The following is a 17,145-nucleotide window of genomic DNA, read 5'->3' on the forward strand; positions in this document are numbered from 1 at the left end:
GGAGGGGGGTAAGATATGTACTGATGATGGGGGGGTAAGATATGTACTGATGATAGGGGGGGTAAGATATGTACTGATGATAGGAGGGGGGGTAAGATATGTACTGATGATAGGGGGGTAAGATATGTACTGATGATAGGAGGGGGGGTAAGATATGTACTGATGATGGGGGGGGTAAGATATGTACTGATGGGGGGGGGGGGGGTAAGATATGGGGGGGGTAAGATATGTACTGATGATGGGGGGGGGGGGGGGTAAGATATGTACTGATGATAGGAGGGGTAAGGTGATGATGGGGGGGGGGTAAGATATGTACTGATGATGGGGGGGGGGGGGTAAGATATGTACTGATGATAGGGGGGGGTAAGATATGTACTGATGATAGGAGGGGGGGTAAGATATGTACTGATGATAGGGGGTAAGATATGTACTGATGATAGGGGGAGTAAGATATGTACTGATGATAGGAGGGGGGTAAGATATGTACTGATGATAGGGGGGTAAGATATGTACTGATGATGATGTACTGGGGGGGGTAAGATATGTACTGATGATGGGGGGGGGTAAGATATGTACTGATGATAGGAGGGGGTAAGATATGTACTGATGATGGGGGGGTAAGATATGTACTGATGATGGGACAGTAAGATATGTGCTGATGATGGGGGGGGGTAAGATATGTACTGATGATGGGGGGGGGTAAGATATGTACTGATGATGGTAAGATATGTACTGATGGGGGGTAAGATATGTACTGATGATGGGGGGGTAAGATATGTGCTGATGGGGAGGGGGGTAAGATATGTACTGATGATGGGGGGGTAAGATATGTACTGATGATGAGGTACTGATGATGGGGGGTAAGATATGTACTGATGATGGGGGGGGGTAAGATATGTACTGATGATAGGGGGGGGGGTAAGATATGTACTGATGATAGGAGGGGGGGTAAGATATGTACTGATGATAGGGGGGGTAAGATATGTACTGATGATAGGAGGGGGGGTAAGATATGTACTGATGATAGGGGGGTAAGATATGTACTGATGAGGGGGGGTAAGATATGTACTGATGATAGGAGGGGGTAAGATATGTACTGATGATAGGGGGTAAGATATTATTGATGGGGGGGGGTAAGATATGTACTGATGATGGGGGGGGTAAGATATGTACTGATGATGGGGGGTAAGATATACTGATGATGGGGGTAAGATATGTACTGATGATGGGGGGTAAGATATGTACTGATGGGGGTAAGATATGTACTGATGATGGGGGTAAGATATGTGCTGAAGATATGTACTGATGATAGGAGGGGGGGGGGTAAGATATGTACTGATGATAGGGGGGTAAGATATGTACTGATGATAGGGGGGGTAAGATATGTACTGATGATAGGAGGGGGTAAGATATGTACTGATGATGGGGGTAAGATATACACTGATGATGGGGGGGTAAGATATGTACTGATGATAGGGGGGTAAGATATGTACTGATGATAGGGGGGTAAGATATGTACTGATGATGGGGGGGGGGGTAAGATATGTACTGATGGGGGGGGGGTAAGATATGTACTGATGGGGGTAAGATATGTACTGATGATAGGGGGTAAGATATGTACTGATAAGATATGACTGATGATAGGGGGGGGGGGGTAAGATATGTACTGATGATAGGGGGGTAAGATATGACTGACTAAGATATGTACTGATGATAGGAGGGGGTAAGATATGTACTGATGATGGGGGGGGGTAAGATATGTACTGATGATGGGGGGGGTAAGATATGTACTGATGATGGGAGGGGGTAAGATATGTACTGATGATGGGGGGGTAAGATAGATGATGATACAAGATATGTACTGATTGAGGAAGGGGATGGAAGACTATACTGATGATGGGAGGGGGGTAAGATATGTACTGATGATAGGAGGGTAAGATATGTACTGATGATAGGATGGGGGGGGTAAGATATGTACTGATGATGGGGGGTAAGATATGTACTGATGATAGGGGGGGGTAAGATATGTACTGATGATAGGAGGGGGGTAAGATATGTACTGATGATAGGGGGTAAGATATGTACTGATGATAGGAGGGGGTAAGATATGTACTGATGATGGGAGGGGGTAAGATATGTACTGATGATAGGGGGGGGGTAAGATATGTACTGATGATAGGAGGGGGGGTAAGATATGTACTGATGGGGGGGGGTAAGATATGTACTGATGATAGGAGGGGGTAAGATATGTACTGATGATAGGGGGGGGTAAGATATGTACTGATGATAGGAGGGGGGGTAAGATATGTACTGATGATAGGGGGGTAAGATATGTACTGATGAGGGGGGGTAAGATATGTAAGATATGTACTGATGATGGGGGGAGGGGGGTAAGATATGTACTGATGATGGGGGGTAAGATATGTACTGATGATGGGGGGGGGTAAGATATGTACTGATGATGATGGGGGGTAAGATATGTACTGATGATGGGGGGGTAAGATATGTACTGATGATAGGGGGGTAAGATATGTACTGATGATGGGGGGTAAGATATGTACTGATGATAGGGGGGTAAGATATGTACTGATGATGGGAGGGGGGGGGTAAGATATGTACTGATGATGGGGGGGTAAGGGTAAGATATGTACTGATGATAGGGTGGGGGGTAAGATATGTACTGATGATGGGGAGGGTAAGATATGTACTGATGATAGGGGGGTAAGGTACTGATGTAAGATATGTACTGATGATAGGGGGGGGTAAGATATGTACTGATGATAGGGGGGGTAAGATATGTACTGACGATGGGATGGGGGTTGATATGTACTGATGATGGGAGGGGGGTAAGATATGTACTGATGATAGGAGGGGTAAGATATGTACTGATGATAGGAGGGGTAAGATATGTAAGATGATGTACTGATATGTGGGGGGGGTAAGATATGTACTGATGATGGGGGGGGTAAGATATGTACTGATGATGGGGGGTAAGATATGTACTGATGATAGGGGGGGTAAGATATGTACTGATGATGGGGGGGGTAAGATATGTACTGATGGATAAGATATGGGATAGGGGGGGGGGTAAGATATGTACTGATGATAGGGGGGTAAGATATGTGCTGATGATGGGGGGGGGTAAGATATGTACTGATGATAGGGGGGCAAGATATGCACTGATGGGGGGGGTAAGATATGTACTGATGATGGGGGGGTAAGATATGTACTGATGATGGGGGGGGTAAGATATGTACTGATGATGGGGGGGTAAGATATGTACTGATGGGGTGGGGGTAAGATATGTACTGATGATGGGGGGGTAAGATATGTACTGATGATGGGGGGGGGTAAGATATGTGCTGATGGGTGGGGGGTAAGATATGTACTGATGATACTGATGATAGGGGGGGGTAAGATATGTACTGATGATAGGGGGGGGTAAGATATGTACTGATGATGGGGGGGGTAAGATATGTACTGATGATAGGAGGGGGGTAAGATATGTACTGATGATGGGGGGGTAAGATATGTGCTGATGGGGGGGTAAGATATGTACTGATGATAGGGGGGGGGTAAGATATGTACTGATGATGGGGGGTAAGATATGTACTGATGATGGGGGGGTAAGATATGTACTGATGATAGGGGGGTAAGATATGTACTGATGATAGGAGGGGGGTAAGATATGTACTGATGATGGGGGGGGTAAGATATGTACTGATGATGGGGGGGTAAGATATGTACTGATGATGGGAGGGGGGGGTAAGATATGTACTGATGATGGGGGGTAAGATATGTACTGATGATGGGGGGGGTAAGATATGTACTGATGGTGGGGGGGTAAGATATGTACTGATGATAGGAGGGGGGTAAGATATGTACTGATGATAGGGGGGGGGTAAGATATGTACTGATGATGGGGGGGGTAAGATATGTACTGATGATAGGGGGTAAGATATGTACTGATGATGGGGGGTAAGATATGTACTGATGATGGGGGGGGTAAGATATGTGCTGATGGGGGGGGTAAGATATGTACTGATGATGGGGGGTTAAGATATGTACTGATGGGGGGGTAAGATATGTACTGATGATGGGGGTAAGATATATGTACTGATGATGGGAGGGGGGGTAAGATATGTACTGATGATGGGGGGTAAGATATGTACTGATAGGGGGTAAGATATGTACTGATGATAGGGTGGGGGTAAGATATGTACTGATGATGGGGGGGTAAGATATGTACTGATGATGGGGGGTAAGATATGTACTGATGATGGGGGGGTAAGATATGTACTGATGATGGGAGGGGGGTAAGATATGTACTGATGATAGGAGGGGGGGTAAGATATGTACTGATGGGATGGGGGGGGGTTAACATATGTACTGATGATGGGAGGGGGTTAAGATATGTACTGATGATGGGGGGGGTAAGATATGTACTGATGATGGGGGGGGGTAAGATATGTACTGATGATAGGGGGGGGGGTAAGATATGTACTGATGATAGGGGGGGGTAAGATATGTACTGATGATGGGGGGGGGGTAAGATATGTACTGATGATGGGGGGGGGTAAGATATGTACTGATGATAGGGGGGGGGGTAAGATATGTGCTGATGATAGGGGGTAAGATATGTACTGATGATGGGGGGGTAAGGGGATAGGGGGGTAAGATATGTACTGATGATGGGGTAAGATGTACTGATGATAGGGGGGTAAGATATGCACTGATGGGGGGGGGGCAAGATATGTACTGATGACTAAAGATATGTGGATGATGGGGGGGTAAGATATGTACTGATGATGGGGGGGGTAAGATATGTACTGATGATGGGGGGGGGTAAGATATGTACTGATGGGGGGTAAGATATGTACTGATGGGATGGGGGGTAAGATATGTACTGATGATGGGGGAGGGGGTAAGATATGTACTGATGATAGGGGGGTAAGATATGTACTGATGATGGAGGGGGGTAAGATATGTACTGATGATAGGAGGGGGTAAGATATGTACTGATGATGGGGGGTAAGATATGTACTGATGATGGGGGGGGTAAGATATGTGCTGATGATGATGGGGGTAAGATATGTACTGATGATGGGGGGGGGTAAGATATGTACTGATGATGGGGGGTAAGATATGTACTGATGATAGGGGGTAAGGGATGGGGGGTAAGATATGTACTGATGATGGGGGGGTAAGATATGTACTGATGATAGGGGGGTAAGATATGTACTGATGATAGGGGGTAAGATATGTACTGATGATAGGGGGGGGGTAAGATATGTACTGATGATGATGGGGGGGTAAGATATGTACTGATGATGGGTGGGGGGTAAGATATGTACTGATGATGGAGGGGGGTAAGATATGCACTGATGATGGGGGGGGGTAAGATATGTACTGATGATGGGGGTAAGATATGTACTGATGATGGGAGGGGGGTTAAGATATTACTGATGATAGGGGGGTAAGATATGTACTGATGATGGAGGGGGTAAGATATGTACTGATGATGGGGGGGGTAAGATATGTACTGATGATAGGGGGTAAGATATGTACTGATGATAGGAGGGGGTAAGATATGTACTGATGATGGGGGGGGTAAGATATGTACTGATGATGGGGGGGTAAGATATGTACTGATGATGGGGGGTAAGATATGTACTGATGATGGGAGGGGGTAAGATATGTACTGATGATGGGGGGTAAGATATGTACTGATGGGAGGGGGGTAAGATATGTGCTGATGATAGGGGGGTAAGATATGTACTGATGATGATGGGGGGGGATGATGGGGGGTAAGATATGTACTGATGATGGGGGTAAGATATGTGCTGATGATGGGGGGTAAGATATGTACTGATGGTGGGGGGGGTAAGATATGTACTGATGATGGGGGTAAGATATGTACTGATGATGGGGGGGGGGTAAGATATGTGCTGATGGGGTGGGGTAGATATGTACTGATGGGGGGGGGTAAGATATGTACTGATGATGGGGGGGGGGGTAAGATATGTACTGATGATATGTGCTGGGGGGTAAGATATGTACTGATGATGGGGGTAAGATATGTACTGATGATGGGGGGTAAGATATGTACTGATGAGGGGTAAGATATGTACTGATGGGGGGTAAGATATGTACTGATGATGAGGGGGGGGTAAGATATGTACTGATGATGGGGGTAAGATATGTACTGATGATGGGGGGGTAAGATATGTACTGATGATAGGAGGGGGGTAAGATATGTACTGATGATGGGGGGGGGTAAGATATGTACTGATGATGGGGGTAAGATATGTACTGATGATGGGGGGGTAAGATATGTACTGATGATGGGGGGGGGGGTAAGATATGTACTGATGATGGGGGGGTAAGATATGTACTGATGATGGGGGGGGTAAGATATGTACTGATGATAGGAGGGGGGGTAAGATATGTACTGATGATAGGGGGGGGTAAGATATGTACTGATGATAGGGGGGGGTAAGATATGTACTGATGATGGGGGGGTAAGATATGTACTGATGATAGGGGGGGGTAAGATATGTACTGATGATGGGGGGGGGGGTAAGATATGTACTGATGATAGGGGGTAAGATATGTACTGATGATAGGGGGGGGTAAGATATGTACTGATGATAGGGGGGGTAAGATATGTACTGATGATGGGGGTAAGATATGTACTGATGATGGGAGGGGGTAAGATATGTACTGATGATGGGGGGTAAGATATGTACTGATGATGGGAGGGGGGGGTAAGATATGTACTGATGATGGGGGGGGTAAGATATGTACTGATGATGGGGGGGTAAGATATGTACTGATGATGGGGGGTAAGATATGTACTGATGATGGGGGTGGGGGTAAGATATGTACTGATGATAGGGGGGGTAAGATATGTACTGATGATGGGGGTAAGATATGTACTGATGGGGGGGGGTAAGATATGTACTGATGATGGGGGTAAGATATGTACTGATGATGGGGGGGTTAAGATATGTACTGATGATAGGGGGGTAAGATATGTACTGATGATAGGGGGGGGGTAAGATATGTACTGATGATGGGGGGTAAGATATGTATGTGCTGATGATGGGGGGGGGTAAGATATGTGCTGATGATAGGGGGGTAAGATATGTACTGATGATAGGGGGTAAGATATGTACTGATGGGGGGGTAAGATATGTACTGATGATAGGGGAGGGGGTAAGATATGTACTGATGATGGGATGGGGGTAAGATATGTACTGATGATGGGGGGGGGGGGGTTAAGATATGTACTGATGATAGGGGGGGGGGTAAGATATGTACTGATGATAGGAGGGGGGTAAGATATGTACTGATGATAGGAGGGGGGTAAGATATGTACTGATGATAGGGGGGTAAGATATGTACTGATGATGGGGGGGGGGTAAGATATGTACTGATGATAGGAGGGGGGTAAGATATGTACTGATGATAGGAGGGGGGTAAGATATGTGCTGATGATGGGGGGGTAAGATATGTACTGATGGGGTGGGGGGTAAGATATGTACTGATGATGGGATAGGGGGGTAAGATATGTACTGATGATAGGGGGGGGGTAAGATGTGTACTGATGGGGGGGTAAGATATGCACTGATGGGGTGGGGGGTAAGATATGTACTGATGGGGGGGGTAAGATATGTACTGATGATGGGGGGGTAAGATATGTGCTGATGATGGGGGGGGTAAGATGTGTACTGATGGGGTGGGGGTAAGATATGTACTGATGATGGGGGGTAAGATATGTACTAAGATATGTACTGATGGGGGGGGGGGTAAGATATGTACTGATGATGGGGGGGTAAGATATGTACTGATGGGGTGGGGGTAAGATATGTACTGATGATGGGGGGATAAGATATGTGCTGATGATGGGGGTAAGATATGTACTGATGATGGGGGGGGTAAGATATGTACTGATGATGGGGGGGATAAGATATGTACTGATGATGGGGGGATAAGATATGTACTGATGATGGGGGGTAAGATATGTACTGATGATGGGGGGTAAGATATGTACTGATGGGGGGGGGGGGTAAGATATGTACTGATGATAGGGGGGTAAGATATGTACTGATGATGGGGGGGGGTAAGATATGTACTGATGATAGGGGGGGGTAAGATATGTACTGATGATGGGGGGGGGGGTAAGATATGTACTGATGATAGGGGGGGGGGGGTAAGATATGTACTGATGGGGGAGGGTAAGATATGTACTGATGATGGGGGGTAAGATATGTACTGATGATGGGGGGGGTAAGATATGTGCTGATGATAGGAGGGGGGGTAAGATATGTACTGATGATGGGGGGGGGTAAGATATGTACTGATGATGGGGGTAAGATATGTGCTGATGATAGGGGGGTAAGATATGTACTGATGATGGGGGGGTAAGATATGTACTGATGATGGGGGGTAAGATATGTACTGATGATAGGGGGGTAAGATATGTACTGATGATGGGGGGGGTAAGATATGTACTGATGATGGGAGGGGGGGGTAAGATATGTACTGATGATGGGAGGGGGGTAAGATATGTACTGATGATAGGAGGGGGGTAAGATATGTACTGATGATAGGAGGGGGGTAAGATATGTACTGATGATAGGGGGGTAAGATGTACTGATGATAGGAGGGGGGGGTAAGATATGTACTGATGATAGGGGGGGTAAGATATGTACTGATGATAGGGGGTAAGATATGTGCTGATGATAGGGGGGGGTAAGATATGTACTGATGATAGGAGGGGGGGGTAAGATATGTACTGATGATAGGAGGGGGGCAAGATATGTACTGATGATAGGGGGGTAAGATATGTACTGATGATAGGAGGGGGGTAAGATATGTGCTGATGATAGGAGGGGGGGTAAGATATATGTACTGATGGGGTGGGGGTAAGATATGTACTGATGATAGGAGGGGGGGGGTAAGATATGTACTGATGATAGGAGGGGGTAAGATATGTACTGATGATGGGGGGGGTAAGATATGTGCTGATGATAGGAGGGGGGGGGGGGTAAGATATATGTACTGATGGGGTGGGGGGTAAGATATGTACTGATGATAGGGGGGTAAGATATGTACTGATGATAGGGGGTAAGATATGTACTGATGATAGGGGGGTAAGATATGTACTGATGATAGGAGGGGGGTAAGATATGTACTGATGATAGGAGGGGGGTGGGGGGTAAGATATGTACTGATGATGGGGGGGGGGGGTAAGATATGTGCTGATGATAGGAGGGGGTGGGGGGTAAGATATGTACTGATGATGGGAGGGGGGATAAGATATGTACTGACGATGGGAGGGGGGGGGGGGGGGGTCTGTCTCTCTGTTCCTTATCTATATCTGTAATAATCACAGTCCTCTGCTGACGGTCCGTCTCTGTTCCTCAGGACTAAAGCCTGTCGTTACTTCGACCAGGGTCGGGGCACCTGCCCGTTTGGCTCCAACTGCTTCTACAAACACGCCTTCCCTGGCGGGCGGCTGGAGGAGCCCCAGAGGAGACCAGCAGGGTGCAACGGCAGGAACAGGGTGAGACGCTGCCCTGACAAAATGATCTATTTCTGACAGAAAGGACAAGACCATTTTTGGTTTTCCTATGGGGGGTCATACGTTTAACAGACACTGATCTGGCATTTGGACATCTTGTGTTTACAGTCCAGACGTTCTCAGCCCTATTGTAAACGCTTCCTGTTCTGCTTTCGTAATACCGAAACTAATTCCTGTTTTTTATTTTTTTTATATTCCTGTTCTCCCTCCAGAACTCGAGGAGGACACCCCTGTGGGACCTATTTGAAGAGCGGGAGAACAGCAGCGACTCTTTGGACAACGAGGACGAGGAGATGGTGACCTTGAACTGAGCGAGATGCTCCTCATGCTCCTCGCCGCGGGAACCGACGACGACGTCACGGACTCGGAGGACGAATGGGACTTGTTTCACGAAGAGCTGGACGATATCTACGAGATTTACCTATAGCACCACTCCCTAATGTTTAGACCCTTTATCGTTTCGACTACCCCTCTTCACCGCTGTAGAATGGACTGTCTTGTGTGTTTGGACAGTAGCTTCTCTCCTCTGTTGTGGCAGTGCCTTTGGGGCAGGCCGTTCATTCAGAAATCAACTACATGAAGAAGAAGAAAAAAGAATAATGAGGGAAAAAAATGTAAATGAGAAACAGGTGGGTGTGAAACCATTTTTCTAGAAACATCCTGTCCTTGTGAATTTATCTATCCATGTCAGGTTCATGTAAAAAAATAAAAAATAACAACAACAAAAAAACGAGGGGGAAAAAATTACAAACATTTTTGAAAATATCGCTAATAAACAGTGTTTATTTGTGGACGTGGGTTTGACTTACCATTTTTACCCAGGTGATGTTTTTAAGACTTGTTTTTTGTTGTTTTTTGTTTTGAGGATGATGCACCAAAACCAACTCTACACAACTATACTTCCTGGTGATGATGTCATGTCTGTGGTGGTCATGGGTATTGTAGTCCTCTGGTCATGCACTGAGTATATTGGGTGGAGGGAGACGGCAGTCCTGTCGACTTCGTACATTCACATGTGTACCCTCTTGATTCACTCTCTTTCCCTCCTCCCTGGTGGTGGGAACTCCCTCTGTCAAGGAGGGGGAGGAGGACGACTCCTCTGTCAAGGTGGGGGGGGGGACTGACTTCGGGGAACAACTTACAATATCTAAAGTTGTTGTTTGTTTTAAATGGGCCCAAGTCCACTTTTATTTTACCGTCCCCTGCCCCAATCAAATCGCAGCTATTATTCAGGAACACCTGTGGTACCTAATGACAAGTCTCTCCTCAGAACCGAGCTGATAGAGTCATCGAGTGGCACTGTGGCGCCATATTGTGACGATACACTGAGTGGACAAAACATTAGGAACACCTTCCCAATATTGTTGCATTGCACCCCCCCCCCCCTCGGGGGCATGAACTCTACCAGGTCTGATCCTTATACCGTAGGGCTCTAGTGGAACTACCAGTGGTCTAGAGAGGGTGCCATGTGGAACACAGTCCGGTCTGGTCACTACTACTTCTCTTTGAACTCTCATTAGAATGCACTGTATATTATGTTTCTCTTGTTGATTTTCTATGGTCCACAACCATCCATCATGACTTGAAATTAAAAGTTTATTATCAAAGATACCAGGGTTGCTTGACTGAGTGGAATATTAATTATTGATCATTAAACTTGTGCTCCGATATTACGGCTTGTAGTACACTTGTGTCTTTATACGTTTTGTAATTTCACTTGCATTTCTACATTTTAAGTGGTGGCTCTGACATGGTGGTTCTGTTGTGTTACCCAGAATGCATTATTTTGTTATTTTATTATTTTGTTGGAACAGTCGTTCAAGGTTTAGCATTCTCTGCTTTGCTTTGTCCTCACTCTGAAGGTCTGTTGCCGTCCCAGCCAGTCAACCTCAGCATGTTTAATGACATGTCTGTGTCCGGTGGGGAATTGAAGCCTGGGTAACCGAGGTCCCGGTGTTCTGGACACATGGAGACGCCAGTAGTCCATTTAACAGGGTGGGATGAAGCCTGGGTAACAGGTTCTGGTAGTCCATTTTAACAGGGTGGGATGAAGCCTGGGTAACAGGTTCTGGTAGTCCATTTAACAGGGTGGGATGAAGCCTGGGTAACAGGTTCTGGTAGTCCATTTAACAGGGTGGGATGAAGCCTGGGTAACAGGTTCTGGTAGTCCATTTAACAGGGTGGGATGAAGCCTGGGTAACAGGTTCTGGTAGTCCATTTAACAGGGTGGGATGGAGCCTGGGTAACAGGTTCTGGTAGTCCATTTAACAGGGTGGGATGAAGCCTGGGTAACAGGTTCTGGTAGTCCATTTAACAGGGTGGGATGAAGCCTGGGTAACAGGTTCTGGTAGTCCATTTAACAGGGTGGGATGAAGCCTGGGTAACAGGTTCTGGTAGTCCATTTAACAGGGTGGGATGAAGCCTGGGTAACAGGTTCTGGTAGTCCATTTAACAGGGTGGGATGAAGCCTGGGTAACAGGTTCTGGTAGTCCATTTAACAGGGTGGGATGAAGCCTGGGTAACAGGTTCTGGTAGTCCATTTAACAGGGTGGGATGAAGCCTGGGTAACTGAGGTCCCGGTGTTCTGGACACATGGAGACACCAGTCGTCCATTTACTCTACTAGAGGATTCAGCTAGAAATGCTTCAGACCAGAGGGCTAGACTAGTGCTGGTCCAGGGTGTCTTCAGGCTGCTAGCTCATTACAGATAGTGATGGATGGTGAGAGCACAACGATGCCCTGCACCAGAGCTATAGGGCTAGAGCCTCTACTCCCTGTCACCTCTAGACATGGAGCCTCTACTTCCTGTCACCTCTAGACATAGAGCCTCAACTTCCTGTCACCTCAAGTGATGAAGCCTCTACTTCCTGTCACCTCTAGACATGGAGCCTCTACTTCCTGTATGACATCTCTGAAGAGGTGATGGAATTATAACTAATCTATTCCTGGCTCCTCACTTTATAAATAGCCTTGCCTATCATTTGCCAGGCACTCCTATAATACCAAGGGATGTTGCTTAACAAATCCTAGGGATAGATCAACTGTTATATCAACAGTATGATTCGTGTCCAATGTTGCCGAATATTGGGAAAGGAGTCTCAATTTAAAAACCCTGGAAAGCTCAAATGAACAAAACGATTGGTGATACGCATCTGCACACAACAATAATTCCGTCCACCGCATTTCATTCCAGTGGGAGAGAAACTCCATGCCTTGGTTTACGCCACGCCCCCTCTCGCGCTCCAACCTAAAAGCAAAGACAGTACAGTAGGAAGACGGGTCGAAACTGCTTCTCCAATAGAAATCTCCGATCACGCTTGTAGGCGATGTCATGGCAATGTTGGCAAGCTAGGCGCATGCGGAAAAATTACGTCATTGTGCATGCCGTCAAATTAAAGGCCACTCCTTCAATATAAAGTCATTTTCTTTAAGGAAAATTAAAACGTGTCAGTTTGTCACTTTCCGGAAGTTGGAGTGACAACACGTTCAACTACTCAAGACTTTGGCTCGAATATAGGTTGTGCCTTTAGATTTTGAGAAAGTTAACTAAGGTGGAATTTTTCACGTCTCTCATTGACTTCTCAAGCCATCAACACTGGCTTGTTCCCGGAAGTATCGCGATATTGCGCCTCTGGATTTAGAAACTCTGTGCTCAAAGCATCTATCACTACCAAACCAGGGAAGAAAAATACGAGAGGAGAGAAAGAGAAGCGAACGCGCAAATACATGCATACAATGATAGCAGAAATTGGTGCCGCCGACAATCCCAAGGCCAGCTCCAGCTATCCCCATCCCCAAGCAGCTGTGATCTGCCCCGACTCACCGGTTTCATTCGCCCCGGACTACGGAGTCGGACAGCTGTTCATACGTAGCGCCTCGTCCAGGAGGGACACACAGACGTCCGCGGGGAGCATCAACCCAGACGAGAGCTCCATCAAGCCGCTGGTATCCGGAGTATCCTCCGCTATTACAGACGCCTATATCATGACCTCTGAGGAATTCATGCAGACCGCTCCCTTGTTCGGCCAGAGGTCCAAGAGGAACGTTCTCTACAAGATCCTGTGTTTCCTCATTCTGATATTCCAAGGAGGCATTCTAGATTTCTACCTCATTATCTTCACGGATCTGTACTGGTGTTCGTGGATCGCCACGGATCTGGTGGTGATCTCTGGCTGGGGGATCTTCTTCATGAAGAACGCCAGGAGCAAGAGAGAGCGGGCGTGTGGGTTCCACCAAAAGAACTCTATATTCGGCTGTAATCTCGGCGAGTTTACCTACGCCTACCTGGCCTGGTTAATCTACGTGATCGCCTGCACCCCTAAAATAGTCCTCATTCTAGAGACTTCGATATTAGATCTCATCGCGCTCAAAGTTCCGTTCGGTGTAACCGGATTTAAGATTATCACGTTGCTCTCGGTCCCGTTACTCTACTGTCTCGTCAATTCTATCACCGAGGACCAGAACGGAGCGACGCGCCACCGGTCCCAAAGCTGCTTCATAACCACCTGTCTGGACCTCGCAGACTGTTTTACCCTGGTGGAGTTGTTTCTGAAGAACGAGATACCGACGGTCTATTTAAAATACACGGTCATCTCGGTCTATTTCATCGCCCTGGGCGTCCCAGTGGTGTGGTTATACGAGTTGACAGCCTCCGAGATGCGCTGTCGCTGGGTCTGGGCTAGGTTCCTGGTCGGTGTGTTGGTCAACGCTCCACTTCTGGTGGTGCGGTGTTTCCAGGTGTATGTTCACAAGATGCCCGTCTCAGTGTTCATGTTCAAGAATATGTTCTTCCTGGCCTGTAAGTGTCTGGAGCTGATAGAACAGTGTTTCACAGTGCGGGGAGTCAGGAGGTTCGGTGAGGGAAGCAACCCGGCGCAGTTCTCTCACTGTGTCTCAGAGAACGATATGTGTCCCCATGGATATGTTAACACGCTAGCGGTTACCACGCAGTCATAGGCCCGGCTTGGATCTCACCCTGGCCGTCACTACCTAGACCTAAAACGGCCGGGATTTTATTTTATCCCCCTGGAGGGTGGAAGGCACATGAGTGATGCTGAAGGAAGAATTTTGAGGGACAGGGATACACCCTTAAACGGCACCCTATGCCCTATATAGTGCACCTACTTTTGGCCAGGGCTAATAGGGTTATGATCAAAGGGAGTGCACTATATAGGGAATAGGGTGCCAATGAGGATGCACACCCACAGGTGTCAATCAACGACAGCCTTATTGACGATTTTGTCATTTATTCAGATGTCAGAAGAACATTTGATAACAACAGGTGCTACAGAATCATTATGCATCAACTACACCTGCTTAAGAGCTGGCCACTGGCCAACGATTGTCGTTTTGAAATGGGAGTCTTGGATATGGTGTCAATGTCGATGTAAAGTCATGTTTTACATTGGTGAAGTCTTGTCTCTCAATCTGTGAAACTTCCAAATAGCATTTCCTAATCAATGAATAGATGGAAACCTTGTGGTAATATAGATACCTAATTAGTGTGTAATTGCGGTATTTGTAATGATTCTAATGTTTAATCATGTCCTCTCCTTTCCTAAACTATTTTGGGGGGAATATTTCATGTTATCAATATAAATCAATTGATATTTCTTAAAGAATTTGACATCACCATATGTATTTTACTGTATGCTTTGAAGTGGCACGACAATGTGTCATGATGATCTGTCTGTCTGTCTGTCTGTCTGTCTGTCTGTCTGTCTGTCTGTCTCTCTGTGTCATGATGATATGAGATAGTATATTAGAGCAGGCAGCTATAGAGCATCCTCTTTAATATACTATCTCATATCAGACAGACAGACAGACACACAGACAGACAGACAGACATATCATCTCTGTCTGTCTGTAACCTGTGTCTGTCTGTCTGTTTGTCTGTCTGTCTGGCTGGCTGTCTCTCTGTGTCTGTCTGTCTCTCTCTGTGTCTGTCTGTCTGGCTCTCTGTGTCTGTCTGTCTGGCTGTCTGTCTGGCTGTCTCTCTGTGTCTGTCTGTCTGTCTGTCTGTCTGTCTGTCTGTCTGTCTGTCTGTCTCTCTGTGTCTGTCTGTCTCTCTGTGTCTGTCTGGCTGGCTGTAACCTGTCTGTCTGTCTGTCTGTCTGTCTGTCTGTCTGGCTGGCTGTCTGTCTGTCTCTCTGTGTCATGATGATATGAGATAGAGCAGGCAGCAATAGAGCATCCTCTTTAATATACTGTGTCTCTGTCTGTCTGTAACCTGTCTGTCTGTCTGTCTGTCTGTCTGTCTGTCTGTCTGTCTGTCTGTCTGTCTGTCTGTCTGTCTGTCTGTCTGTCTGTCAGTCTGTCTGTCTGTCTGTCTGTCTGTCTGTCTGTCTGTCAACATGTGTACTGACAGTCTTGACTGATGGAATCTATACAGTGTCAGCCTTGCCAATTTGTCACCCAGAAATGAACGGAGCTTCAAAAAAGTGAATATAAATGTGATATTGTTTCGATCAAACATGATGAGACAATCTGCTCCAAGGTGCTATGAAGGAATGTGTGTTTGTGGAATCAGATGGGTGTGGCGTTGAGAAGGTGAATTCACCAATTTGTAAGTCGCTCTGGATAACAGCGTCTGCTAAATGACTTAAATGTAATGTAAATGTAATATGCGTAATCAGATGGGTGTGGCGTTGATATGCGTAATCAGATGGGTGTGGCGATGATATGCGTAATCAGATGGGTGTGGCGATGATATGCGTAATCAGATGGGTGTGGCGATGATAGGCGTAATCAGATGGGTGTGGCGTTGATATGCGTAATCAGATGAGTGTGGCGTTGATATGCGTAATCAGATGGGTGTGGCGTTGAGAAGGTGAATTCACCAATTTGTAAGTCGCTCTGGATAAGAGCGTCTGCTAAATGACTTAAATGTAATGTAAATGTAATATGCGTAATCAGATGGGTGTGGCGTTGATATGCGTAATCAGATGGGTGTGGCGATGATATGCGTAATCAGATGGGTGTGGCGATGATATGCGTAATCAGATGGGTGTGGCGATGATAGGCGTAATCAGATGGGTGTGGCATTGATATGCGTAATCAGATGGGTGTGGCGTTGATATGCGTAATCAGATGGGTGTGGCGTTGATATGCGAGGTGTTTGACATCCTATTGCCGGAACTCTGGATTTAAGAAAAAACACACAAAAACACTGCTATTATTACCTAACAGAAGACCCTTATGTGGATGAGAGAAATATAGGTCACTCTGCAACCGATAGAACAGGGTCGAGAGAATGCAGGAATTACAGACAGATCGGAGAATAAATCACGATCGTACACTTGTCATCTCAAACTGTAGGTCTCTGTTTCTCCTCATTGATCTTCTCATACAGTGAAAAACACCAAAAATGATGTTTGATAAAAAAAAAAGTACCCAAATACATATTGGTAATGACCGCAGTCTGCAGAGAAGACACTATTGTACAGTTACGCAACATCAACCGCCATCTTGTATTTACTGTGTTACAAAAAGTAGTCCCTTTAGTTTCCAGTGCCTCGCCCTCTGGTCATTAAAATAGATCTTGGATGTGATATAAT

General features: G+C 46.4%; 1 protein-coding gene and 1 pseudogene across 1 annotated transcript; both read left to right on the forward strand.

The window, feature by feature from the left end:
* Window positions 1-11,262, forward strand: part of LOC135530349 (probable E3 ubiquitin-protein ligase makorin-1) — a 49,280-nt pseudogene extending 38,018 nt beyond the window's left edge.
* A 1,884-nt stretch (window positions 11,263-13,146) lies between these two features.
* On the forward strand, window positions 13,147-15,314 carry LOC135530350 (transmembrane protein 121B-like). The gene has a single exon (XM_064958682.1). It carries the CDS (start codon window positions 13,316-13,318, stop codon window positions 14,543-14,545), a length of 1,230 nt encoding a protein of 409 aa, XP_064814754.1. The 5' UTR covers window positions 13,147-13,315; the 3' UTR covers window positions 14,546-15,314.
* Window positions 15,315-17,145: the final 1,831 nt, after the last annotated feature.

This window comes from Oncorhynchus masou, unplaced genomic scaffold (genome assembly GCF_036934945.1).
Source record: "Oncorhynchus masou masou isolate Uvic2021 unplaced genomic scaffold, UVic_Omas_1.1 unplaced_scaffold_1323, whole genome shotgun sequence".
In the NCBI taxonomy this organism is placed as follows: Eukaryota; Metazoa; Chordata; class Actinopteri; order Salmoniformes; family Salmonidae; genus Oncorhynchus; species Oncorhynchus masou.